The following is a 26,478-nucleotide window of genomic DNA, read 5'->3' as shown; positions in this document are numbered from 1 at the left end:
GCACTTTCCGGTGCTATCACATGGCTCCGGGGGCGGTGAGAGGGGACCGTGGGTGCAGCTATCCGTGTGAGTGGACCATGAGCGATTCGAAGGGTCTCAGACACGACGGCCAAGACGCAAGGTGATCAACGAGAAGGCGAAAATTAGAAACGAGGCAGCCAAGGTCTGCTGCCCGCAGCAGGATGCAAGGAGGTGGTATCTTACGAGCAGAGCAGACGGAAATAGGCATTGTAACGAAGAACGAATGAAAACTGGAGCAGGCTAAATTGCAGGCCCTGGCTCTGGCATCGGATCTGACTGTATTTAGCCGACAGTCAAGGATGTATCCCGCATCTCGAGCCAAAAATACGAAGAGAAGCACGACATGGGGGTTGGGGAACGGCCTGATGGACACATTCGGACCAAGAGGCATGTGATCTCATGATATTCTGTATATATCCGTAGATTTGGTTTGCCCTTTGATCTATATGAAGAAGGAGAACAAGATTAAAGTTAGGAAAAGAGGAAAAGGGACCAAGTAGAGAAAGAAGAAAGCAGGAATAGGAAGAAACGATGACAAGCGAGACGAGAAAGCCGCTATGGAAGGCGCCTATACAAATGGGTAAACCGATAAGTGACAGGGAAGGGCAGAGGAAAGAGGAAAGCAACGGCACGCTGTGCAATGCGGCGTCCAACCTGTGGCTTTGGGGATCCATGCTCTCTTGACCATGCTCTCGGCCATGCTCTCGGCCGTGCTCTCGGCCGTGCTCTCGGCCATGCTTTCCTACAGCACGCTGAACGGGCTCTTCACCATGTCCGGACTGCGCGGACTCATAGGCAGGGCAAACAGCTCATCCTCGCCGTCCGCATCTGCCGTGTCGGTTGCCTGGATGCGGCCGCCCTGCAGAACAGCATCGAGGGAGTAGACGTGTGACGGGGCCGTGTGCTGTTGCTGCTGCTGTTGCTGCGGCTGCGACCTTGTCTGCTGCGTGGCGTGAACGTGGGTCCAGAGGGTGGTACTGGCGGATCCTTTGCTTGCTCCCGGGAGGTCAGCTGGGGAGAAAGGAGGGGGGTGGGGTGAGGATGATAGGGCTCCTGTTATGTCGACATGGAGGAGACTCACCTCGTGACGCGGCCTCGAGGTCGGCCGGTGACGTCGCCAGCCGCAGGCCTCTGAGCTTCTCGCCGAGCTTGCTCGTATTTCCGGATGGAGGGTGTGGCGAGAACGAAGCGGCAGCTGCTTCTGTGTCTGTGTCCGTTTCCGGTTCCGATTCGGATGGTGATCGCGCTGCTGCTGCAGCTGCAGCCGGCGTTGCGTCGTTGCTATTGCCAAAGTGCTCTGTGATCCACGCGTGCTCCTGGATGGCGATCTGCAGGCCGACACTCTCGCTGTTGGCCTGCATCTCGGCCGCAATCTCGGCGGCCAGGTCGGCCAGTCGCTGCTGCGCCCATATCGTATGCAGCACGCCTCGCTGTCCGGTCGTCGTGCTGCTGCTGGCCGGAAAGATAGCCGGCATGGGCTTGGTCCACAGGACTGCTGCGGTATCACCCCCCACGCGGCCCACGCGCTGGCGAATGCTCACCAGCGGCGGGATGTGCTGGCCAGGCGGCAGCAGAAAGTACACCCGCAGCGTCGTGCCATCCTCGCCGTCAGTGCCGCCGGTGCTTCTTCGGGCGGGCACTGCATTGGCGTCCGTCTTGCCGTCCCACGTGACCTCCCAACCGGCCCAGTCGTGGCCGTCGTCCTGGACCGCTAGGCAGCTCGTAGTGTTGTCCGTCGTCGGATTGTCCTGCCTGGTAGTAACGGTAGAAGCTGCTGTCGCTGTCGTTGCTGTTGCTGTTGTTGTTGCCGCTGCAGCTGCAGCTGCAGTTGCTGCAGTGCTGTTCCACTCGACCATCAGGATCTTGGTGCCCTCGTTTCCCCTGCCCGTCTCAAACTCAAACCGCGACAGAGCGAAGGCCGAGGACGGTGACGTGGGCGTCTCCACCACGAAGGGCGGGGAATACGGCTCCAGCATCAGCTTGGAGGACGGGCTGTCGCTTTCTGGCCTGCCGATATCGCCGTCATCACCCCCGGGGGTGGGTGGGAAGGTTGAGAACCTGGTGTGTGTAGACATCGCGGACGCGCGACAGTAGGCCGGGACGGAGTAATTTCAGACTCGGAGCGTGGGAGAGGCCAATAGAAGCACAGGCCCTCGTCTGCAGGCCGCGGCAGACGACAATGAGTGCGGATGTTGGGCCGGACCAGGCGTCTGCAATCGGGCGGCAAGGCTGCGGCAGAAGAAAAAGGGGGCGTTGGCTTCCACCTTTTGCGCAACGCAACAGGGATCGTCGATGCGGTTGGATTCGGACGGGCAAAACGAGGACGGACGGACGTGTTCGGCGGCTATAGTCCGAGTACAAGACATGCAACCCAACAGGAGAGAGCAGTCGGCTATTAAAGGGGGAAGCAGAGATGGAGACGGCAGGCAAGACGCGAGCTGGGGAGAAGCCCTGATTTTCTGATTCCGCCGTGTGGCTCTCTGCTTACTTGAGGATGACGACAAATACCCGCAATCGGATGCGGTTGCACCCAGGGGGGAAAAGAGGCCAGTACTCGTATTATACGATACGACAGGCAGATGGATGGGCCGGGCCAATCAGATGGACTGGGGGCATACGAGCGATGGCAGGTTCCCTCTTTTAATGTTTAAAAATAAGTCTTGGCGGGAAAGACGGTAAGATATGGGGGAGGGCGAGGATGACGGACAGGAGAAGCAGACACTGCACGTCTTTTGTGCGTCCTCGACCGCCTGGCACTGGCATCTAGCATTGGACCTCATCTTGCGTTTGTCTTGTGTCTCTGGTCTGACTTCGGTCACCTTGTGTCCCTGACTCTCGATGATATGTCTAGAATATCCTAAAAATAGATCCGGGGTCCAATTCTGCAAAGAAGACCATACGTCGTAAGCAGCCAGAAACAGCGGAGCAGAGCCGCACCAGCCAAGGCAGAGAGACACGGCAAGCAGGCCGGAGGCCGGAAAACACATCTGCGGAGGGGCCGGCGCCAAACCCTGCGGCACAGGCCGAACTCCGGTCTTGGTCGGGAGAAGGAAAACGAACAAGACGAAACCCGGCTGACGGGTTGCTTACATAATGAAACATTCTTGCCCCTCGTAAGATACACAAGTTGTGTTTGATTTATCCAATCACAACTTCCGAAATAGGACATTGCCGCCCGCCAGGCCACGTTTCTTCTACCCATATTAGACGAGTGGTGCTAGGCCAAATACGGGACAGTCGCCGTAGACCCTTACAACGGAAGGCACTGCATGGCACGAATTAGCTTATATGTGAGATACGAGTATAATAAATGCTGGGGCCTAGAGTGGGGAGGAAACGGTATGGGTTGCAGGAGAGAAAAAAGAGAGAAGAAAGAAGAACGATGAGCTGCCCTTGGCAAAATGCAACGTCCAGTCGCATCGATCGGCCGCTGTGTTTATTTGCACGGCGGGACAGTGCAGTGCCGGCTATGGGAAGAGAGCTAGTACGGAGCGAGACATATACGACGTATCTTACTATGTACGAGCACGGATTGCACGGGATATAAAAACCGCGGCGAGTGACCTAGAGGCCCGTCAGAGCCCGGCGTCTTTCGGCAAGTCACTGCAAAAACACCGGAAAAAACGGGGCCGTGAGCAGCCGCTTATATAACCGTGCATAAGCTATGTAGCGTATTGTCGTACTCCGAACGCGTAAACAGCGCATGGTTGCGACTGTCTGGGTGTGTTGCTAACGCGAAGGGCGCATTAATGCTCGCTGTCCCGCCATTCCACCATTTTGTACACAGTAATACGGAGTAGCTCGCTGGCACCTTCTCGGCCGATTCTCCTGCCCCACCAACCCGGCGCTCTTTCAGCAAGGCCGGAGTCGGGCCGTACACCCAAAGGTGGGCCATCCTTACTGAGCATGACTGGACTCTTTTTCTTTTTCTGTCTCTCCTTTCTTCTTCTCTTCTGCGACCGTACATTTTTGTGTTTTACGGCTTTTTACTCCGTAATCTGACTTTGATTCTGCTCGTCTCCATTTGTGGCACGGCCAAATTGGCCAGAGACAGGCCACCCCTTGGAGAACTGGGCAGTGCAATCGGGCAATACAGCTCTTGTGCTAGAACGCAAATTGCCTCGCCTCCTGTTTTTGCAGATCTGCTAACCTTAATATCGGCCTGCTGCCGACTGGCCGTATACCAGAGATGCACACACAAAACAGGGGCGGGAGGGAGACATCGTCTCTGGCGCGGCTCTGCCGTCCCGCTCTCTGGCCAAGAGACCGTTGTATGTACTCCGTGAGATGTGAGATATACACAGAAACGGGCGCGGGATGGTCACCAAGCCGGAAGATTTGCGTGGGACGAAGGCATACATACTTGGTAGCGCCTCGCGTATCATTGCATTGCTTCTCACGTCTCCCTCCTCTCTGTCGCGTATTTCCTTTTGGCTGGGCGTCATATCTGCCAGCTTGTTTCATGCCGGTTTACATGCTCGTCCTCTCTCATCAAACAACTACATGGTGCGGAGTACTCCGTACATATCTTACCTTAAGAGATAGGCGGTCCCCACTAATAACGCCGTGATCACCTGGTGTTGCATTCTCCGTACTCGTACAAAGCCTGCGCTTACAATTTAACGGCTATTCAAGTAGCGGTGATCTGGAGAAGCAGCAACTCGGCAGTGGCAATGGCGATCCGTGACAAGAGAGCAAGGGGGCGACGGCGTCGCCTTTTTCCATGTCTTTGAGACAGGAGAGATCCGCGGCGCGCCTCTTTCGACAAGATCGGCATGAGTGTGCATATCTGTCGGAGTGGTGATGGATTAGGCAGCATGCCGCTCCGCCCACCGGCACTATCGGCTACTGTGTGATCCGCGCATGCTCCCCCGCAAAAGCGCACAGTGCCAGGAGAGAGCAGCGGACAGTGTGCGACGTGCTCATTGGCCGCGGCTAAATTGCGACCGACGCTGCAGAGCAGGTGCAACAGGCGTTGTTGCAGAGAAGTATTCGTGCTCGTGCTCGTGCTCGTGCTCGTGCTCATTGGAATAATGGCCCAGACCAATAGCCGGCCCAGGCCTCGTCTCTGCAGACGCCTCCGCCGTGCTGGCAATACAAGTTGCTTACGGAGTACTCCGTACGAGCAGATAGCATCGACGAGGATTCATACGAGCACGGCGCTACTCTGGGCAGGAGCAGGGCCGAATCCAGAATTTCAGACGGCATTTTATGGGGGATGGAAAGAGCGACCAGGGGGGGCGCGCGCACGGAGAAATACACCTCATTTCAGACTGGTTCGCGGTACTTCGGGCAAGCATAGGTGGATACTTGTCGTCGCACCCAGCATCGCCTACGATGTCTGTACCCTCCCACGCATTCCTCGCTGTGCTCTAGGTACCTCAGCCAGGGGAGACCCGCCCGTGGCCTGAACCCTTGGTTTCTGGTCTGGCCCGATACTCTCCACTATTTCGCCGGCCAAACCGCCGTAGCCACATCCTCGCACTTCGTCAAGGTCATCCTGCCCGCTCTCCAGTGGCCCTTCTGCACGCCCACACCTCTCACACCCTCTCACACTCCCCCCCCTCCCGCTGCTCATGCCGCGATGGCCTCTGCAGTGCGTCGAAAGTCCACTCCGCCGTCGTCCACCTTTTCCCTCACCCTATTTCTGCTCTTCCAAGGCAGGAGCATCCCACGAGCGGTGTTTCCCTTTTTAGGCCTTACAAATCCTTAATTCCCGTTCATCTTCCAATAATCTTAGAGTCTTATTTCCCATCCTATCCTTTTTGTCTTCTGCCATCTCCGTCTCTTACAACCGATAATTACCCCCGGTCTCTCTCGTCGTCGCCTCACATCTGGATCTGCTCACTGTCTTCGTGCTCCGTATATTTCTTCCCACCCCCCCCACCTTGGTACGGCCCGCCAACCCGAATCTGTTCAGCGCAACGCTTTGCTCTTGCATCGTCCTTCATTCTCGCACCATCGTCTTCCTGCTCGATCCGATCCGACCTTGTTCCTCATCCTCAGTCACGTCTTCTGGACATTCTCGTTCGTTCGACCAATCCGTTCAGCCTCGTCTACCTCGCCCTTGTTCGACTGCCGACGGAGAGACTGGCGTGCCAGAAAGTCGAACCACTTCACAGCTGTCGCCGTCTTGCCGGATCCTCCGCAACAGCCAGTCGACAGCCACGACTCTCTCGCGCTTCCCCGCTCGAGCGTCATGTTTTTCGCATCATGAATGATCACACTCTCGATCCGAAGCCTTGATCCTCTCTCCACAGTCTGAGTTCGTTGCTAGACTTAGGGAAGATTTGCCTCCGACCCACGACGCAAACACATGTGTGTAGGCCGTGACCAAACGCCTTTGTCCTTGTCACAACGACCATGGCCCCAACACCATCTCGGCCAGAGGCCATAAATCCGTTTCAGGCCACTGAGTTTGCCTCGAATCAGTACTTTGCAAAATTCGCCCAGCAGCAGCAGCAACAACAACAACAACAGAATGGCGAATCCTCTACGAGCGGTTCTTTGCTCGCATCGTCGACTACGCAAACGGCCCAATCCCTGTTCATTCTTCCACTGCGAGACGCCAGCATACAGGGGGCACCACAAGACGATACCGCCCATGTTGAGCACAAACAGAAGAGGAGTCGCTTCATTGGCCGCCTACTTCATTCAAAGCCACAGCACATCCCCGTACCGACGTTGATACACTCGCCGGTAGCTGTCTCGGAGACGCAGCTACATGCCGCCATCGAATCGGCTGGTCACCGAAAACCGTACGACTGGACTGGTCCAGCATCCCGCCTCAGTCCCGACCTGCTAACCTTGCCGAACAGGTCACAGCCGTTTGACTTCCTGTTCCTCCGCCTCCCTGCTGAGCTGCAGATCCAGGTTATAGCATCTATGCCTCTCGCCGACATCCTACGACTTCGTCAGACATCCCGAGCCTGGCACGCCATGGTGACAGCAAACGAGTCGCCCATTGTACGCTTCCATCTCAAGCACAACATACCCGAATACGCAAAGCGCATTTATCCTCCTGATTACAAGAATCTCAACCTCCGCTATCTCTGCGGCCTGTGGCATCGGCTCCACGTCGCCGCCAAGTTGGCGTTCTACATTTGCGAATGGGTCACCAAAGAGATTTTTCTGCGGGTAACTGCGGCCCAGAGACAGGAGTTTGCACCACAGCGCGAGAGGATGCGCCGGCGCCTAATCCCGTTGCTGTTCACCATCTTCCATTTCTTCGAGACGTACCGGACAAAGCATCTGCAGTACATCATCGACCACAACGGCAAGGGCTTGCGGCACACGCCGTACACCATGAATCCAATCGAGGTCGAGATCATGAGCATGTATGATGACCGGACTCTGCTGCAGGTCCATCAGGTATTTCCCTTGGTCGTGGCTTCATTCTGCCGTCGATTGCGGCCGCCGTCGTATGTCGGTCGGGTGGAGATGTCCCTTCGAGGATACCTCAAAGACAAGCCTCCCGATGAGGTGCATACTGCAGCGCTGTGCATTGGTGGACTCCGCCAGGTCGAACGCTTCTGGGAGATCAACGGATACAACAATCGAAGGGGTGCCGTGGACACCTGGTACAACTCCATCACCAAGGTGACCGTGGAGCCGGCTGCGAAGCCTCGGCGGGGACTAGCGAGTCTCGGGCGCAAGAGATCGGTCACGACGATGAAGGACGATGCTTCTGCCACTCTCACGGCGGCAGCAGCTAAGCTGAGTCTTGATGGACACGTGACCTCCACGAACTCCATGGACGAGACGTCGTGGGAGCATATGGACAACCTGATATTCCACACGAGCTTGGCCGGTGGCATGCCGATGGGACCTCTGTCACGCGATCAGTTGCGTCTTCTCCTGCCCGACCTGCCGGTTCTGCAGCAGCTGTGGATGGTGACGGCCGAGGCTCTCATTCTGAAGCGGAAGGTGGTCGACAGGGCAGCAGACATACGGAGAAACGCCCAGGTGATGCTGGAGCTGATTCGCGAAGATGGCTTTGCCGAGGAAGACGAGTGGTGGTATGGACACGGCGCTCACGAGTCCGTACGGCCACCGATGCATTCGATAGACGATGATGTCAACGACTTCAGACTGCCGGCGTGAGGAAGAGAACGCTGCCGCTGTCGGTCTCGATCGACGGATGTCGTGATTGGTCTCGTCGTGATTCATTTCGTTTCTTTTCCCTCCTTTTCAAATTTTGGCATTTCTATGCTATGCATTCCAGACGTGAATCTTTCTTTTTTACTGTACTCTGAGCATTTCTAGGCGTTTTCTTTTGGGGCTCGGGGATCCGGGCGCCATTTACGGTTCAGCGTGGAAGCCGGACTGGGGTATCAACATGACGTGTTTTCTTTTGTTTCAGCTCTGCATCCTTCTCGTTTCTAGTCGATGTGCGCAGTGCATGGCGTTAGCATACAAAATCCAGCCGGTCTTCTTCTGTGTTTATCCTACTTTCCTTTTCCCTCCTTCTTTTACTTTGCCGTGTTTGCACACCCACAAAGGAATATATAGATTTGTACAATTTCGGGCCAGACAGGCACAAGAAATATGGCGAGCGAGGCGAGGCTGGACCAAGGCGTTTGTCCATGGCTTATATTGAGCCAAGAAGTGATGGGGAGCATCTGTTTGTTCGATTTACTTGTTTTCCCCTGTTGTATTGTGCTCGCATCGCCGCACTGCTCTTCTCCCGGATATGGGCCCACGTTCAGACGGAAGATGCTTATTAGTAGTAGACAAGCAAAGACGAAATCCATACCACACAAGAAACATAATGTTCTTTTCACATTTGCTGTCTGCTGCTGCCAGCAGCCAGCAGAGTAGTGGTAGTATGCAAACTAGAATTCAGTGGTAAGATATAGTATAGTACATTAGAAAGCGGAACTGTTCCGGTTGTATTAATAATCGTCGTCAATGGTAATGTCATGCCATGGCCGTTAGTCGTTCACTGCGTGGGGCGTCAATGCAAATGAAATCAGAACAAGAAGCAGAAACGAAGCAGGAAAACAGAGACGCCGGCAAGGAGCTGGCAGAAGTATCTCTCCCAGCCCTGTCCCGACATCCACGCAAAAAGAACAGCATACTATCCAATAATGATCCGTAGTGGGAAGCCTTCCAAACTTCCAGAGATGTGCCGTATAACCCATTTTCTTAACCCAGGCCCCCGCTATCCCACCGCCCCTTCAAGCTTTTGCCATGCTCCTGCCCAACGCTTGCCCAAAATGATCTTTGCCGTCTGGTGAGATGCCTTCAACGCCGGTCTTCCTTGCGGCTGCAGTCGTGCTACTGCCGAATGTTGTAGAAGCGGTCCCGCAGCTGGCTGGCTGTCCGGATGTTTGTGTCGAACGAGGTCATCGATGGCGGGGCTCCATATGCTGATGCCGGATTGGCCGATGTTCTCGGCACGCTGCCGCCCAAGCTATAGGTCCCTGGGCCGCCGAGACCCAAGCCACCGCTGCCGGTGCTGCCATCCAGGCCGATGCCGTCAAACAGCGACTGGCTGTCGAAGTTGTGAAAGCCTTGGATGCCCTGGGCTGCCGAGCTGCCGGCGCTTCCGGGCGATGGCTGCGGCTGCGGCTGCGGCTGCTGTCGTGCTGTCGCCCCAAAGGAGGAGGGCGAGCCGTGGTGAGAGAGGCTGTGCGGTACCGAAGTGGCTCCAGCAGCACTGCCACCTGTGCCGTAGGGCCCGTTGAGGGACGGCGATCCGGCGCCTGCAGGCCCAGGCCCGCTGTTTGTCCGGCGCGGCTGACCGTAGGTCGAGGAGCCGAAGCCGGCCCCATACGTGTTCTGCGTCGTCCCCAGACCTGCTGTGCTCGTCGCCGTCGTGAACTGGGGCGATCGGTGGGAGCTGTTCGGAGTCAGCAAACCGGGCGAGCCAACAGTCATGCTCTGAGACGGGTGTCGCTGTTGTTGTGCAAACACCGGTGACTGCTGCTGTGGCGTGTATTGGCTGGCCTGCTGATACTGTGGTGCGAAATGTTGTTTTTGCGATTGTTGCTGTTGCTGTTGCTGTTGCTGTTGCTGTTGCTGTTGCTGATGCTGATGTTGATGCTGATGCTGATGCTGGTGCTGGTGCTGGTGCTGGTGCTGGTGCTGGTGCTGGTGCTGGTGCTGGTGTTGCTGTTGCTGCTGGTGTTGCGACTGCGTCTGGCCAAACGGGGTGGCCTCTGGTCTGCTCGCAGTATAAAACGACGGCTGGGGCGTTCTGTTGGGTCGGGGCAGCTGCTGTGAGGTCATGGTACCGCCGGTAGCCATTGGCCCAGCCATCTGCGCCTGCGAGCTGTGCTGATGATGATGCTGCTGCTGCTGTTGTTGGTGCTGGTGGTGCTGTTGGGGATGCTGCCTGCCCTGCAAAAGTCCAGCATTGAGTCCTTGCATTCCCTGTAGCCCATGCACTCCTTGGACTGCCTGCATACTCTGCACGCTCTGCACGCTCTGTGCCTGGCCCTGCTCGATGGTCGGAAGCGGTGGTGTGGCCGACATGGCCTTTTGTGTGGTGTATTGCGGCTGCTGCATCTGGTGGCGAGGCTGCTGTGAAACGAGCGACTGTGAGGGATCGGCCTGCTGTGTGGCCTGTCCGAGGGACGACAGCGTGTCAAAGGCGACGTTCAGCTGGTGCCCGGCGGCATCGCTTGCATCGAGCGGAGCGAGAATCTGCTGCTGGTCGCTGCCTATGCCGGCCATGCTGTGAGCGGCGGCCTGTGTGGCTGGAGATGCGCTACTAGCATTGCTGCCTCGCATCGAGGCCCTCGCGTCGGCAGACTTCCGCTGCCGCTTCACCGCAGCAGACGGGTTCGTGCTCGCCGTGTTCATGTTCGTGCTCGTGTTAGCTATCTCGGCAAGCTGGCCAGAAGGCTGCTGGACTCCGGTCGGGTAGCCTTGTGCTAGGTCGGCCGAGGAAAGCTCGTCTTTCTTGACTGCCTTTGCTCGCTTGCGCTTGGCCCCGGTGGCCATGCTCACAGCGTCCGCGGGCTGCACGGCAGCAGAAGCAGACGCAGCATACATCTGCTGGTTCAGGTGGGACAGGCCGAAATCGTTGTCACTGCCACTGCCGAGGGATGTCGTCTGAGTCGGAAGCTCCTTTGGTTTCGCCGTGAAGCCCTTTGGTCGTCCAATCTGTGCCTTCTTCGCCGGCGTAGAAGCACCCGGAACAGCGGGCGGCGAGATGGGCGTGACGTTAGCAGGCGCCGGGGGGATCTCTTTGCTACTGCTGGGAGCTTCGACGACGTCCGCTGCCTTTGGCCGGTTCTTGGAGCCTTTTGGTCGTCCGCGCTTCTTTCCTTCAGCCGTGCCTGCACCGACCTCTGGACCAGCACCTGTACCGACATCCATGCTCGCTGACGGTGTGGACAGAGCGGGAGCAGATTGCCGCTCGGGTGTGGATATCGATGTGCCGGGGTGGAAGAACATGCTGTCTGCCACGCCGCCGGTGACGTCCATCGCCGTGTCGTCCACGTCGACCCAGCCATCCTCCTCGGTCGTCCTGCCTTCGCCGTTGGCAACTGAAGCGGCTGCAGCAGCAGCAGCCTTGCGGGCTTTCATGGGCCCCTTCTTAATGCCCTTGTCCCTTCTGACCTTGGTAGCCTTGCTTCCCTTTGGCCGTCCCCTCCGGCGTTTCTCTGTTGTCGCAGCAGGGGCACCGGCCATGGCCGAGTCTCCCGGTGCGTGTGAGTCCCCTGCTGCTTGGTCCAGCCTCGCAGACGTGGTACTTCCATTTGCTGTCGCAAAGTGGGGTGATGTCAGCACGGCTGTGATCGCGCTCGTTGTGCTGTTTGGAAGCCTGGGGAAGATCTCGGCGATCCAACCGATGAACGTGCTGCCGAGACCGTTTGTGAGGTCGCTTCGCGGAAACGCTCCGTCTGTTGGCGGTGCAGCGCTGGGGCTGCCACCAAAGTACTCGACTGCCTTGCAAATCTGGTCCACAACAGCCGGTGACGGCAGGCTGCGGAGGAGAGCCAGCAGACGCTTCTGCTCTGCCTTTGTCTCGCCGGGACTCAGTGACTGTGAGCGGGATGTCGGGCCGACAGCCTGGCTGTTCTGTGTACTGTGATTGTTCTGACCAGACTGGACCGGCTGGACGTGCTGGATCGGCTGCATGGCCTGGGCCGTGGCGGTGGTCGTGATGTAGTATGGATCCCAGACGGAGGAGGGCGGCTCGTCGGGGAGGCGGACGAAGCGTTTTGACGAGGAAACACCGTGGCCGCTCTGGTATGCGCGCAGGGCGGCCATCTCGGTGCTCTCGCTAGCCCGCTTGGCAAGCTCGTTTCGCTCGACGGACGTGTCGTGACCGGTCAGGTCCATCTGAATGACGCCAAAGTTGCCCTTGATGTTGCCGGTTTGGCCCTTGAGCTTCTTGGGCACGGGATCCTTGATCCGGGCATCGCGGTGCTCGATGGCGGACAGGGAGCTGAGTGCGGACCCGCCAACAGCCATGGATGCTCCCGATTCGTGGGCCACGTTGGGGGCAATGGTGGAGAGCGGAGGAAGGCCGACGGCGGACGTAAATGTCGACATGTTGGCGTGCGTGGCAGCCCAGCCTGTCCTTGGGAGGAGAGAGAGGAGAGAGAAAAAGGTCGCCTGTAGATCTCGGTGAGGAGCAAGGAGCAAGGAGGAAGGAGCAAAAAGAGACAGAGGACTTCAAGGGGCAGCCGCCAACGGCTGCCAAGACAGGAGATCTGTCAGATGGGATGGAGCACTAGCATAGTAGCGTGGGATGGAGAAGCGGTAGCGAGCGTGCAGGCGAAGAGGAAACGAAGGAGGAGGACGGAACGAGCCGAAGAAGGGGTGCACGAGTTTCCCCAGGCGCCACACGGTCACTCCATGCACCGCTCTTCAACGGACGGACCAGTCCTGGTGGCAGAGGGGAGCCGGTAGTCTTCTTCTGCTGCAGCCAGGCCGATCTGGGTATCGTGTCGGCGGTGGCGGTGCTGTTCCCAGGTGACTGTTGGGCTTTGCCGGCGGTGATTCGGTTTTGTTGCCGGGCAAGAAGGGTCGTCTGGGAGAGAATGCTGATTCGAGAGAGAAGAGAGAGGGGGTGGTGGATGATGGGGCGAAGAAATGGAGGGGAAGAGCGAGAAGGAACTGTGGGCGGTGCGTGTGAGGGCGTGGGTGGACTGGGGGCTCTGTGGTATGTTCTGTGCGTTCTGTGCGTGATGTGCGTGTTGTGCGTGTGGTGCGAGTTGTTGTGCGGACGGACACGGTCGTGCAGCTTGGTTCGACGGGCAGAAAAAAGAAGAGGCTGGTGAGAAGCGATTTCGCGACGGAGCGAAACCTGGGCGATTTAAAAAAAAGGCGGTCACGGGGTGATGGTCCCTTCTCGATTTGGACAAGCGAAGCGCCAAACGAAACGAGGAAGGCGCTGTACTCCGTGTTCTGTATTGCTCCTCAGCGCTAGCTGTGAGCAATTGGCAGCTGCTGCCAGCTGCCAATTGGCGAGTGCATATGTAGCCTATCTCCAGGCTAGCTCAAATTCACGCATCCCTACAAAGTGCTCGTACTTGTACTCTTCATCCCCGCCGCAGGACGATCCAACCCGGAGAGCAGAGCTGCCTCGATCTCACGTCGATTGTCGATTGCCGATTGTCGAATGCCAATTGCTCGTTGCCAATTACCCCTCGTGCCCGCCCGTGCTCTCTCGCCGCCATCCTCCACCGCCCTCAGCTCCTCCTGCTGCGGCATGCAGCAGCACCACCGCAAGCATGCCCACACTCACCAGATACGCTGTCGTCTCGCTGCCGCTGCGCACCTTTGAGTCCAGCGACCTGAGCAGTGCACTGTCATCGCTGCGTGCCACGGTGTCGCCCGACAACGGCTCCCTGCAGCTCTTCCCCATACCCGACTTCAAGATCGGCACGCTCGACGCCTTGGTGCAGCAGGCTGACGACCTGGCCCGGCTCGACACTGGCTGTGCCGGCGTGGTCTCTCGCGTGGCCGACTCGCTTCGTAACATCCTCGACGGCGACGAGGAAAAGGCTGCCCAGCAGAAGATTGTCAACGACAAGCCGACCGAGAGCTACCTGAACTCGTTTTCCTGGAACAAGGTGCGGTATCGGGCAGACCGGCCGCTGGGCGAGCTCATCGACACGCTGCAAAAGGTGAGAGGAAGCGAGAGAGGAAAAGAGAGGAAGAGAGAGGAAGTTGCTAATTCGTCTAGGAGCTCGTCAATATCGACAATGACGTCAAGGCAAAATTCACCCAGTACAGCTCGGTCAAGAGCAATCTGGCAGCATTGCAGAGGAAGCAGACGTGAGTTCCCGTGGAGAGGAGAAGACTGAAGCCAGGAACCAAAGCGGGGAAGAAACTGACATGACTCCAGCGGAAACCTGGCGACAAAATCGCTGACGCCCATCGTCAAGCCGTCGCTGCTGGTGCAGGACTCGGAATACCTGGAGACACACCTGGTGGTAGTGCCGACAGGAGCACGCAAGGAGTTCCTGCAGGAGTACGAGACGCTGGCGCCGATGGTGGTGCCGCGGTCGGCCGTGCAGGTGGCCACGGACGACGAGTTTGCGTTGTTCGCGGTGACGACGTTCAAGAAGCACAGCGCCGAATTTGTGCACAAGTGCCGGGAGCAGAAGTGGACCCCACGCCAGTACACATACGTCGAGGGCGGTCGGGAGGAGGAGCAGCGCGAGCTCGAGCGCGTCGAGCGTGAGGAGCGCAAGGTCTGGGGCGAGGCGCTGCGGCTGGCCCGCACTGGCTGGAGCGAGAGCGTCAGCGTGTGGATGCACGTGCTGACGCTGCGTGTCTTTGTCGAGACGGTGCTGCGCTACGGACTGCCGCTCGAATTCATCACCGTCTTGGTCCGGTCAACGCCCAAGCTGGTCAAGAAAGTCCAGGCCGCCCTCGACTCGGCCTACGCCTATCTCGGCGGCAATGCCTTTGGCCGCGACAAGAAGGGCAAGATCACCAAGGACGATGCCGCTCTGTCGTCCGAGATGGCTGCTGCCGGTGTCGGCTTTAGCGATGGCCACGAGTACACCGCGTACGTGTACTATGAGTTTGAATTTCCGTAGGCTTCTCTGCTCGTCCTCGCATGTTCTTCTCTTGTCTCTCTCCGTCTCCGGACACGGTCGTGCGCTCTTGGGCGCGGGCAAGTCGTGGAACCATAGAATCACCAAAGCAACTGTTTCTGTCGAGGGCAGGCCGAAATGGCCGCCATGAATCATTTCTCTTTTCCTGTCTGCTTTGCTACACTGTGATGAGGCCCTTGTCCTGCAGGTAGGCGACGATCTGGGCGACAGACTCCTCGACCGTCTGCTCGTGCGTCCGGATCGTCACCTCGGGCTGCAGGGGTGCCTCGTAGGGTGCCGAGATGCCGGTGAACTCCTTGATCTCGCCGGCCCGGGCCTTCTTGTAGAGGCCCTTGGGATCGCGCTGCTCGGCCACAGCGAGCGGGATGTCGACGTAGACCTCAACAAAAGCGAGCGGCTCGTCAGCCGCGGTGGCCGTCTGCGCATGCAGCGCGCGGGCCACGTCGCGGTCGGCACGGTACGGCGAGATAAAGGACGTGATGGCCACCGTGGACGCGTCGGCAAACAGCTTGGCCACCTCGGCGATGCGGCGGATGTTCTCGTTGCGGTCCTTCTCGGAGAACCCGAGGTCCTTGTTGAGCCCGAACCGCACGTTGTCGCCATCCAGCCGGTATGCCGACAGGCCCAGGTGCAGCAGGTGCTGCTCCAGCGCTGTTGCCACCGTCGACTTGCCCGACGCCGACAGGCCCGTGAACCAGATCGTAAAACCCTTCTGGCCGCGCGCTGCGTTGCGCTCGCTGCGCGTCAACCCGGCATGCCACGTGATGTTACTGTCACAGCGTCAGAATTCCTGTCTTTCTCTTTCTCTCTCTCTCTCTGCTGGCAAACACTCACGTTGCCATTGCGTCGTCTGTCAATGGATGTCGCAGAAATTTCACCCGGCTGCGGTTTCGGCGCAGAGACAAAACTCGCCCCAAAACTCAATTCGACCAATGGCGGGGTTCCAGGCACGTCATTCTCACTAGTGCTGCGGCGGCAGAAAATTCCCTGCTCTGCAGATAAATAATCACTATAAACGATTGCTAGTAGTAGCTGCTGATAATAAACGCCCAACCACAAATCTTGGTCTTCCATAGATGCTAATGATATTGATGTCCCATGTCCATATCCCACATATCCCCCGTACCAGCTTACAGCAGCAGGGTGAAAGCCAGGGCCAGCCCGGCAATCGTCATCATGGCGCCAGCGCCAGGACCCAACAGCGTCTGTCCACCGCTGACCGTCACAGTGCCTGTAGATGAGGCTGTGGCAGAGCTGCTCTCGCCCGTCTTGGTCGAGTTCTTCCCTGACGACTTGGTCGTCGTCGCCCCGGAGACCTTAGTTGTGCCCTCTGCCTTTGACTTGGTCGTCGTGGCAGTCGAGTTCTTGCCTGACCCCTTCGTCCTGGTGGTGGCTACCAACGTGGTAGAGGCATCAGTCGCTGCCGTCGCTGCCGTCGCTGCCGTCGCAACGGTCGCGTCAGTTGCCGTGTCCGTGTTCTTGGACTTCTTGGTCTTGGTGGTGGCCACTTCAGTGGATGAGGAGTCCTGCCTCTCGTTAGCTTGCTTGTCCCCGATGAAGCAGTGTGGGCAGCGCCCGGCGAAGACTTCTCACCTGAGCGACCGCAACGGCAGCCAGAGCAGAGATGAGAACAGCAGTGAACTTTATTTTGAATGTGGTGTGGTGGTGGTGAGTGTTTGTGATGTCGTGTTGGGTGTAGTGATTGTGTGATAGGCTGATGATTTAGAGATCTGATTGTAAGATGGTGTTGCAGATTGGTATTGGAATAATATGATATCGAATACTGTAAATAAGACGACGAGAGCCTTGTGATTTATAGCTTAATGGGCTGTTTGGCCGACAACCTGTCCACGCGTCCAATTCTATTGCCGTGCGCAGAACAGACGTCTCAGTTCCAAGAATATGCCCCATCGCACTCGTTCCAGCCCTGCTTGTTGCAGATGTGCCCGCCTGACGGAGAAGAAACAAAACGCCAGACCTCGACCCTGTTTCAAGGAGACCCCTGGTTGCCGTCGCCCAAGCCCACGCTGAAATCCACCCCCAAGAAGCTTGTTCCCGGCCATCTGTCGCACCACTGTCGGGCACTCGCCGCAGGCACCTTTTGCAAGCCAGTATCCATCGCCAACACTACTATGCATCTTACTGCCGTTCGGAGCCTATTATGTAGCTGCCCCAGGAACTATACACAATCGCACCAATGAGAGGCCAGCATCTCATCAATCATGCACCGTTCTGCTCCTTCCTCCGCCTCTTTTTAGTCCATGCCATAGCAATCGTATATCCGAATTGTCAATGCTTGTAAATTCATATTACGCCGATTAAGACCGACCTCCACTTGCTGTCCTATCAATGCCTCCTCTTCAATAACTGGCTTTTGCGTTGCATTTCATGCCTGTTCCTGGGGGGTCCGTCCACAATGGAGAGCCATCTTACCGCTGAGCAATAACTTGGCCTGGCACTCCGTATACAACTAAAAACCACCTATAAGTCTCCCTATAAGCATCAAACAGTTACGGTATGGATTACCAGTAGGTCCGTTTCACACCAGCCTTCTCAGGAGTGCACGCGTAATATACATGTGAAAAGAGTCTGCTTAAAACGCAACGCTTTCTCGTTTCAGACGTGACGCACTCCCAAAAATACATGATACTCTTCTTCAAGCTGGACAGATCCTATGAGGTTGTACCTCGGCTGTTCGGCCATGCATCTCTCATCGACCGCCCACCACTCTTTGTCGAAAACGTCTGTACTTGCACTCAAATGTACTCAACCAGCCTGATCGTCTAAGACACGCCTCAGAAGATCTTGGGGGCTGGACCACTTCTGCCGTACTAAGTCCTCGTGCTCCATCTCTGAAAGAAACACTCGTGCCCGGTTCTCGTCGTCCTGAAGCCTCCCAATTTCCGCGGCAGGCAGCTCCAGACACATCTTTTCGAGCCGCCCGCCGTGTGCTAGCGACTCGGCAATCCGCCTGGCCCTGTCGACAACAGCAGCATCAACGCCATTTATGGCCGCGCAGTGACAGCCGAAACTGTCGGAGCTGTGACCCGGCTGAAGCTTGTAGAGGAATTTGACCTTGTCTTCTGCCTGTGATGCACCCGTGTCGATACTGACGCTCATGTGCGCCAGCCTCAGTCCTGGGTGCTGCTGCAGAGAACCGCTGTCAAATATTTCATGGAAGTGTGTTGCAGCCAACACTTTCGGCGTACTCCTGCGACCCAGCCCCAGAAAATGGTCCATCAGGGCATGAAAGAGAGCAGCCCCGTCAACCTCGTTTGTCCCTTTTCCGAACTCGTCAACTAGGATCAGACTACGCCGTGTTGAAAAGTTGATGGAAAAGGCGGCCTGACGGAGGTCGACGCCAAAGGCGCTTTCGTCCCTCGAGACACTTTCCCGCGTTGCAATCCTGCTCAACATTCTGTCCGTTATGCCAACTACCGCTCTATTGGCTGGCACAAAGCTCCCCACCTGGGCCAGATAGACGATGATGGCCACCTGTTTGATATAGACGCTCTTGCCCGAATGGTTGGGGCCCGTTAAAATTATGGCACTTGGTGCATCTTGCATCGGAGGCTGTCGACTGAACAGCTCATTTTCATCGGCATCCCTGTCGTCTTCCGACCCTAGCCCTCCCACAAGTCGGCAGTCATTAGGAACAAATTTTCCGAGGCCGAGCTCCTGAAGCATGTGTCGGCCTCCTTGAATTTCTAGCACGTTTTCGGCCGACATCTGTGGACGAGAGAGGCCGAAACTCTCAGCTCCTGCTGTCAGAGCCATGAGGCAATCAAGCTCTCCAATTGCTTCTGAGGCCCGAAATATCACCGTCTCATTTGATAGAAACTCGAGCCTGAGACTGTGGAGAATATTCGCCTCAAACTCTGCATTATCAATGAACATATACGAGGATGCGAAAGGGGCAAAACTATCGAATAGGAGCACGGCAGACAGTACTTACCGATTACTCGACCTGCCAAATCTCCGAATTGGCTGTCTAGCCCATCCATCTCCGGTGTTTTGAAATAGACCAATCCATCTTCTTGCAGGGCTTCCTCCCAGGTGTCAAAGCCACCCCTGCGACTGTGAGCTTGCCCTATTCTAGTCTCCTCCAGGGTTCTGGGATCCAAGGTAGTAACTGCGAGATACCCCATGTGTGGGTGGAAGATGCATCCAATAATCACATCGGGCAGTCCGAGAGGAAGCAGAGAACGGTACCCGTCACATATACTGTCGAGGCGGTTATGGAGACTGTCGTGGTTTTTTCTGAAACCGTCAAGCTCCCGTGAAACTCCTTCGGCTACTACGGTGCAGCCGGTCGACTTGGATTTCTCGAAATCAATCGTTCGGTCAACCCTCGCACCCAATTTAGAAATTTCTTCTCTTGAGACGTCTGAGAAGATCTGATTAAGACACTGTCAGCCACATATATCTTACAGATCGTGTATTGGATCTTGTATAAGCCGTATGAGTTGGACTAGCATACCTCTGCAACAAAGTTAGAGCCTGTATGTGGCAGTTGCTGTACGAGACGGGCTAGAATTGCCGAATGCTTGCAAAAAGCCCCTAGACTTGTCCAGGCACATTGCTTCATCGAGACACGGCTGCCTGGAAGAAGAACACCCTTTCTTAGATGTTGAAACGGCGAGTGTATGTTTTTGATTTTTCTCAAAGCTGCGCGAATAGAGCTCACAGTGCCCGTGTTGTCAGCATGAAGAAGGACTGAGATGGCTTCGTGGCGCCTGTCGATGATCGCCAGGTCGGTGCTAGGCCGAAGAAACACTTCCCGCAGCCTGGCGTGTCCTTGTGGGGTTATAACGGAAGCACGAAATATATCGAAAACTGCTCGCTGCTTTCCGTGTTCCCCGTTAGCCCTTCGATCCGACACGGGCCGTTGGATTTTACTTCGGCCATCCAGGCGAAATATTTGTAACGCTAACATGGTGTCTGCAGTGACAAACATGCAATTTTTGTATGATATCATCTGGACAGTCCTGATTCTTGTAGGAGGAGAGCTGTCGGGGCTGGCTTCCTCCTGGCTTTGCTCCAAGAGACACAATAGAGCATTTACACAGCCAAGCTGCAAGTCGCTTTAGTTAGCGAGAACTGTTTGTGAACAAGCACTTTTTCGAGTATGGCAGGGTCGGCTAGCATAGGCCTACAGTGATAGCACTGTCAAGACTGATAGAAGTACCAAGGCGCATGAGTCCGTTGCGTCTATGTCTCTTGTGCTGGTGTCCTTCGCCCTCTCCGTCGTCCCAACTTCTGTGGAAGCCATCCTCTGTGGCAGTTACGAATTGTGCAGCATATGGCTCATGAGTTTGCAGGCTCCCGAGCTTTGCAAGGCGTTCTTTGCCAGATTCAGAACTGAATGTACAGGACAGAGCTGTGCGGACGGTAAAGGAATTTCCTCGGTCTTCTGCTATATTTAGATGTGGCAAGCATGTCATTGAACAAATGGTAAGAAAACCACCTGTTTTTTTTTTAGAAAGAGCAACTTACCATGTACACCTGCATCATCACGGCTCGATTGTCGCTCAAGGTAGTCAACAACAGATTCTGGCGAACGACTCGGAATGATAACCGATGCAGGTTGTGCTTGGAGGAGAAGGGACTCTACAAGCTCAAGACCTGTGATACGTGTATCTTCCTGAAGATACAGAGTCTCATTGGCGGCAACATAGAATGCACAGCCAACTGCGCCATTGTTTCTCATCTCGAGCGCCATCACGACGTCGTTTACTTCCACAGTGTCGTCCTCTATGTCGAAGACATCGTCCGAGAATTCAGTCCCAACACCGTGAGATAGCGCGGGCGACAGGCCTGAAGGAGATGAGGGCACCGTCTGGATAACTTCCGGTATGTCTGGCGTCCTGCTGGTCCCTGGACGTCTCTGTCGAAATGCAAACGGAGCCTTTGAGGGGCGGTGGCCAACAAATCGACGCGGAGGCATGGTCAACTGTGCAATGTACTTTATGTATTGTGGAATGTGGGAGGACAAGGATGGTTTTGGCAAAGAAGAGGGAATGTGGCATTGTTATTTACAGTTTGTGATAATGTGCGCGTGCAACAAGTCCGGCTGCAGTCCTAGGAAGGAGCGAGCAGGTGGGTGACTTCCCTTCATGTAGAGCATCACCCCTATGTCCAGAGACATCGCCTATCAGATGTGGGCGTATTGAGACCGAATGGCCCCGGAAAAGCGCACTGAGGCTGGGACGATATGAGATGATTTCCAGCAGACTCGTACAGACTCGTGCGGCAAACGGCGGCGTCTTTAGGTCGGCGCCTGCATCAAAAAAAGTATTGGTACTTTCGTCTCACCCCTCCCCTTTCCAGAGACAGTTATTAACCAGTCCCGGCGCAGTTCAGCTGCTGCAATTTTACTTCGACTCGCCACCCGTCCGCACCCATTCTTCAAACTCCTTTCTCTGCCGGCGGACGTCGACGAAACTTGGCCGTGTCTCCAGGTAGCTGAACGGGTTCCCCATAAAGTCCTTGCTCACCTCGCCCTCAGCATTCTTGGCTCCTTCTTCACCCTCACGCTCAATCTTGCCGGCCCACACATGCCAGTGGATCGGGCGGAGATCGTTCGTTCCCAGGACGAGGCCCAGGCTGATGACGAGTAATGCGGCAATGGTTTCGATGGTAATGTCAATGGGAAGAGAGTCCGACGGCGATGAAGCCGCACCTGCTGAAGAGCGAAGGGACTGGAAGGTAGAAAACTCCTGCGCCGAGTAGCATCTATGGAGGAAGCAAGAGTCAGTCTGTAGCAATGGGTTCGAGAGCAGAAAGAAGCGCATACGCATGTGCCAGCAGGATAGAGCCAAAGGCCGTCGTCAGGGCTGAAAACCAGGACATGTTGGGCATACAGACTGATCGCCGGTTGTGAGAAAGCGGCGGGAATCGGATCCGCTTTTGCACGTGCCTGTGAATGCTGTTGCTGGCTTGCTGGCGATGAAGATGCGACGTGTGATCAAGACGCCACTATTTTGTGATTTGGAAATAGCTAGTGTATAACCCATATACTGGAATTGTCGGATACGTGCATACTTGCTCTCTCCGCACTGCCTCGTGCGATTCTTCAGAAACTGGCTGCATGTATGGAGTACCAAACACATCCTTAATCAGCATGTTATCTTTATTTTTATTATACGAATGCATCGTTGTAGGTGTTCTCGATGCATTTTTAGAAACTTCATCTTCAAACTTCTTCCTTGGTATGGTTTCGCACCTTCAACAGTGGCACTAAAACACTGAAGTTGAGATCTTTTAAATAAAATGTGTATCCTTACATGGGTGCGAGTCGTGTTTTGCAAGTGGACAATGCTCTCTGGGCCGCACAATAGGAATAGCCTACTCCGTATAATCGCTGAAGCTTTCGACAGCCACTGTACGTTGCTGTGGGGAGAGCTGTTGTGGCACTGGCTGGTATTGGTTTTCTAACCCTCCTTATATAAGTAAGAACAGTGTCAGATGTGGCATGACACTATTAGTATCTTATTACGTAGTCTACCTAATAAGTTTAGTGGTGTGGAATTGTTTGACCATGGGGATTGCATGCTGACGAGTTGTCAACTAGTATCTTGCATTCGTAATGCACGGAGTATGTATCTACGACAGCAGCCGCATAGTCCAGCAGTATTTTAATTAAGCACTAAAATCGCTGACAGCTGTGCTAATAGTTAATAAAAGTGATATTCCTTTAGAACGAGTAGCCAGCTGCCAACCATCGGAGTCGGCGTTTGCTATGCGTAGTTCCTTCATCTGTCGCCTCGCAAATTCACAATGCCTTTCAACTTGCTTACCATTTGGCGTACACATTTGTCGAACTACGGAGCAAGTATGTACATACGATATACCACTGCTATGCAATTATCGAGTGCCTTTTGTTTCAAATGATCTTACCAAAATCGTGACTAGCGGGGCTTAGCGGCACACGAGCTCCGAATCAAGATTATTTGTTAATACGGAGTATTGTCTTGTGTACTCCGTATACCCCTGAACAGGCTTGTCGCCACTTCCTCTCTTTCAGTAAACAAACGATACATCCCCTGCTTGATATTATGCGGTGACGCGAGATCATTGCTACTTTTTAATATATTTTTCCAACTTCTTCCTTGATTTAGAGCGTCATACTTGAAAAATTTCTAAGTATCTGCACGACAGTAATTCTGAAGGGGAAGCAACTTCGCAGAGGAATGAAAGATTACCATTGCTTCCTAAAATAAGCCTAGAAGTCTGATCAAAGTAAGACTTGCGCAACACAGGTCTTCTAACTACACTGACCTCAAGACCTCAGACCCGAGTCCCTCACGCCGTAGGCCATGCAAAAAAGAAAAGCATGTAAGACAGCGCCAATAAAGCGAGAACGAGACAAGAAATGACAAACAAAAATCCTAGAAACTGGCCGCCAGTGCCGGTGACATATTAATCCAATGGACCAGCAGCAGAAAAAGCAAATCCAAAAGAACAAAAGCCAAGCCAAATTAGAGGCTAAGCAAGACGAATACATCAGGAGAGAACAAGTGTTCCGCTGCCTCAAAACCTGGACGCCATAATTTTCCCCCTCTTACACTTTCAATCCTATCCATGCCGAATCCGCCTCCAGTGCGGTGGCGCAATCATCTGCGCCTTCGCTCCAGCTGTAAAGTTACATTATCCGTTCCTCCTTTATGGTACTCACTCCGGATGCCATACCTCCGATTCATTGATAGTGTCGATCTTCCAGGTCTCATCACCCCCGCGGAGATATTGCAGTTGGTTGTCCTGCATGTAGGATTCGTCCATCTCAGCAAAGTATGGACCAGCGTACATGTCTTGTTCGGCGCTGTTGGGCGGCATGCCAAGGGGCATGCCAGGCTGCCAGTTGTCGCCGATGAGTGGCCCCGACATGTCATAGTGGGCTAAAGCTGGATCGACGTGCTGGCCCAAGCCTATTAGGTGAGATGTGGCACCGGCCATCTGGTGCTGCTGTTGCTGCTGTTGCAGCTGTTGCTGGTGTTGTTGCTGGTTTTGATGTTGGTGTTGGTGCTGCTGCTGTGCCAGAACCTGCTGCGTATAGTGATCGCCATAGTCAAAGCTGTTGTGTTGTGCACGGTGGTGAGCGTCCATGGAGTGGTGAGCTGTGCCAAGGTCCATGCTCTGAGGAGCCGTGGTGAAGCTCAGCCCAGAACCCAGTGGGTGTTGGGGTTGATGAGGGTGGCCTCCTGCGACCGCAACGGGCTGGTAGTGCAGTTCTCCTGTGCCGTATGGGTCTGTGTCGTATGCCATGGACACCGAGTGGCCGGCCGGACCCGACAGGTGAGAGGGACGTTGGAGAGGATAGTACGACGGCAAGTGGGACACGCTAGTGGCGTACGGGTTTGTGTATGGAGTATGGGACGGTCGGTAGTCGCCGTCCAGGTCGCGCAGGGGTGTTCTGCTGTTTGAGCGACGCCGTCCGACGTCCCAGTCGGGGTCTTCCGGGTCAGAGAAGTCATCGAACGTGTCGCCGATCTTCTTACGGGGCTTGGATGGGGTGAACTTGTATTCCGGATGAGCCATGCGATGGTTGTCGCGTTCAATGTTGGCCCATTCGTTGAACTGGGTACGCACAGTTCTCGGCTCCATGGACCAGCTTTGGCCGCACACCTTGGACACTATCTGGTGGTTCGACTGCTGGGCCCACCGTTTGGCGCGGTCCTGGTATGCTTTGCGGTAGAGCATGAATGCGTTCATGGCCCGCTTGATCTTGCCAGGCACCTTGCCTTGTTCGACCTCAGTGCGGCGATCTTCGACGGACCGGTGGACGTATGTGGCAATGTCAACAACCGGGATCTCCCAGTCCTTGGTCAGGATGCTAAGTGGTCTGTCCAGCGTGGACAGGCCAGGAGGGCCCGATACCTCGGCCGCCGTTTCCGTTTCCGTTTCCATTGCTGCTGCTTCTGCTGCCGTTGCCGCGGCCTTGTCCTTTTTTGGAGCGGGTGGGGATGGTGCCGTCTTTTTCTTCGAGTTCTTTTCTATGCGGCCCGACCGGACGCCCAGAGTTCTGAGTTCCTGTGCTGTTCTTGGGGCTGCTGCGCCACCGGCCATGCCGGGCAGATGTTGTACCGCAGTCGGAGGCGATGCCTCGGGTGTTGTCAGAGTGTAAGGCTGTAGGGACAAGGTTAGCTGCAGCTCGGCGCGCTTACTTGGACGGGACCGAAGGGGGCTCTAAGGGCTCTGAGAGTCCCGATACTCTGAGGGGCCCCGAGAACCCCGGGGGCTTACATTTGGTGCAGATGCAGTTCCCGGTGTGATCTCGTATGCACCGGCGTCGTCGACAGGGTGGAGGTTTGAATAATGGAGCGGGAGGCCATGGGGTGCCTGTGTGTTTGCCATCATGGAGTCGAAGTGCGAAGCCGTGCCGGCCAGATCAGGAAATTGGAATCTGTAGGCGGAAGCCGACGTGTGAGAGAGGAGGGTTGGATCTTCGTAGTTCGAGGAGGCGTTGGGCGTGGAAGAGGAGCGATCGAACAGAGAAGGTGGAGGGGAAGGAGGAATGGTCTGGTCCATTTGGCAGAGATGTGCAGCAGGGTGTGAATGTTTTACGACTGCTGCGGGAAGAGCGGGAAGAACAGGAGAGGGAGAGAGGAAGAGAAAAGCGGTTAGGAATGGAGGTGGACCAGGGGGAAGACGATAGGGATGAGCAAAGGCCGGCAGATGACGAGCGAGCGTTGAAGGTCTGTTTGAGAGGATAGACAGGAAGAGATCAGAGACGACAGAAGCAATGGTGGAGGAGTCGATAATCTCTGGTGATTGGCGGTGTGTACTGGCGGACGAGCGAGAGGACAGGCCAAGCTGATGCGGCTAAGGGAGCTGGTCGGGTCAGGTTCAGAGAAGCAACCGATTTGGACCAAAACGGACAGAGACAGACTGCACTGTCTGCTACTGCCGGAGGCTGTGGAGGAGGATGACAGAAGCTCACAGGAGGAAGAGGGGGGTGGTGTGAGTGTCTGTTGTGTGGTCGAAGGGGAAGAGCGCATATGGAGAAGGGAGACCGGGGTGGCAAAAGGGAACGTTTCCGGCCGTGAGAGACAAGGCGGCGAACCAGATGCGGTAAACGCAAGAGGGCGTGCGCGAAGGAGTTGTGGGAGCAGGACAAAAGGTAAGCCAGACGGGGCGGGAGGCCAGAGAGAAAGGCTGGCGGTCGATCTTTGCGGCTACTGCCTGAGGTGGTCCTTTGTGGGGGGGGGGGGGGTAAGTTGTGGTCTGTGTACTATGCAGGCTGCGCTCTGTCTAGTCTGTTGTCTGCAGGTTAAAGTCGTCCGTGGTGTCGTCCTTCGTGCCGGCTTGTCTTCTTCCTAGATTCCGGGCTCGTCTTGCCAGCAAGATTCGAGCGTGATGCTGCAGCGGGTCTAGGCCAAACCTGTTTCTGCTTCGAAGCCGTTTCTGTCGACGAGGTGAAGCGGATGCG

General features: G+C 55.8%; 7 protein-coding genes across 7 annotated transcripts; 2 read left to right on the top strand and 5 right to left on the bottom strand.

Moving 5' to 3' along the window:
• Nucleotides 1-763: 763 nt before the first annotated feature.
• Nucleotides 764-2,096, bottom strand: CMQ_6398 (uncharacterized protein; the record flags this gene model as incomplete). Its single annotated transcript, XM_014315463.1, has 3 exons — nt 764-1,032; nt 1,103-1,724; nt 1,875-2,096. The coding sequence occupies 3 exons, from the start codon at nt 2,094-2,096 to the stop codon at nt 764-766; spliced, it is 1,113 nt and encodes a 370-aa protein (XP_014170938.1).
• A 4,288-nt stretch (nt 2,097-6,384) lies between these two features.
• CMQ_6271 (frp1-like protein) lies at nt 6,385-8,124 on the top strand (the record flags this gene model as incomplete). The annotated part of the gene is made up of 1 exon (XM_014315336.1): nt 6,385-8,124. The coding sequence occupies one exon, from the start codon at nt 6,385-6,387 to the stop codon at nt 8,122-8,124; it is 1,740 nt and encodes a 579-aa protein (XP_014170811.1).
• Nucleotides 8,125-9,300: 1,176 nt separating this feature from the next.
• Nucleotides 9,301-12,531, bottom strand: CMQ_6295 (hmg-i/hmg-y, DNA-binding protein; the record flags this gene model as incomplete). The annotated part of the gene is made up of 2 exons (XM_014315360.1): nt 9,301-9,906; nt 10,414-12,531. The coding sequence occupies 2 exons, from the start codon at nt 12,529-12,531 to the stop codon at nt 9,301-9,303; spliced, it is 2,724 nt and encodes a 907-aa protein (XP_014170835.1).
• A 1,184-nt stretch (nt 12,532-13,715) lies between these two features.
• CMQ_6016 (vacuolar ATP synthase subunit c) lies at nt 13,716-15,032 on the top strand (the record flags this gene model as incomplete). The annotated part of the gene is made up of 3 exons (XM_014315081.1): nt 13,716-14,057; nt 14,171-14,262; nt 14,333-15,032. 3 exons carry the CDS (start codon nt 13,716-13,718, stop codon nt 15,030-15,032), a joined length of 1,134 nt encoding a protein of 377 aa, XP_014170556.1.
• A 175-nt stretch (nt 15,033-15,207) lies between these two features.
• On the bottom strand, nt 15,208-20,997 carry CMQ_6121 (adenylyl-sulfate kinase; the record flags this gene model as incomplete). Its single annotated transcript, XM_014315186.1, has 5 exons — nt 15,208-15,820; nt 16,185-16,576; nt 16,644-16,764; nt 17,869-18,811; nt 20,547-20,997. The coding sequence occupies 5 exons, from the start codon at nt 20,995-20,997 to the stop codon at nt 15,208-15,210; spliced, it is 2,520 nt and encodes an 839-aa protein (XP_014170661.1).
• Nucleotides 20,998-21,424: 427 nt separating this feature from the next.
• CMQ_6160 (uncharacterized protein) lies at nt 21,425-21,911 on the bottom strand (the record flags this gene model as incomplete). Its single annotated transcript, XM_014315225.1, has 2 exons — nt 21,425-21,785; nt 21,847-21,911. 2 exons carry the CDS (start codon nt 21,909-21,911, stop codon nt 21,425-21,427), a joined length of 426 nt encoding a protein of 141 aa, XP_014170700.1.
• A 1,812-nt stretch (nt 21,912-23,723) lies between these two features.
• Nucleotides 23,724-25,577, bottom strand: CMQ_6002 (hmg box protein; the record flags this gene model as incomplete). The annotated part of the gene is made up of 3 exons (XM_014315067.1): nt 23,724-23,977; nt 24,140-25,175; nt 25,293-25,577. The coding sequence occupies 3 exons, from the start codon at nt 25,575-25,577 to the stop codon at nt 23,724-23,726; spliced, it is 1,575 nt and encodes a 524-aa protein (XP_014170542.1).
• Nucleotides 25,578-26,478: the final 901 nt, after the last annotated feature.

The sequence above is a fragment of the Grosmannia clavigera genome (genome assembly GCF_000143105.1).
Source record: "Grosmannia clavigera kw1407 unplaced genomic scaffold GCSC_167, whole genome shotgun sequence".
NCBI lineage: Eukaryota > Fungi > Ascomycota > Sordariomycetes > Ophiostomatales > Ophiostomataceae > Leptographium > Leptographium clavigerum.
The sequence above is the reverse complement of the archived record's forward strand: the minus strand, read 5'-3'. Positions and strand labels throughout refer to the sequence as shown.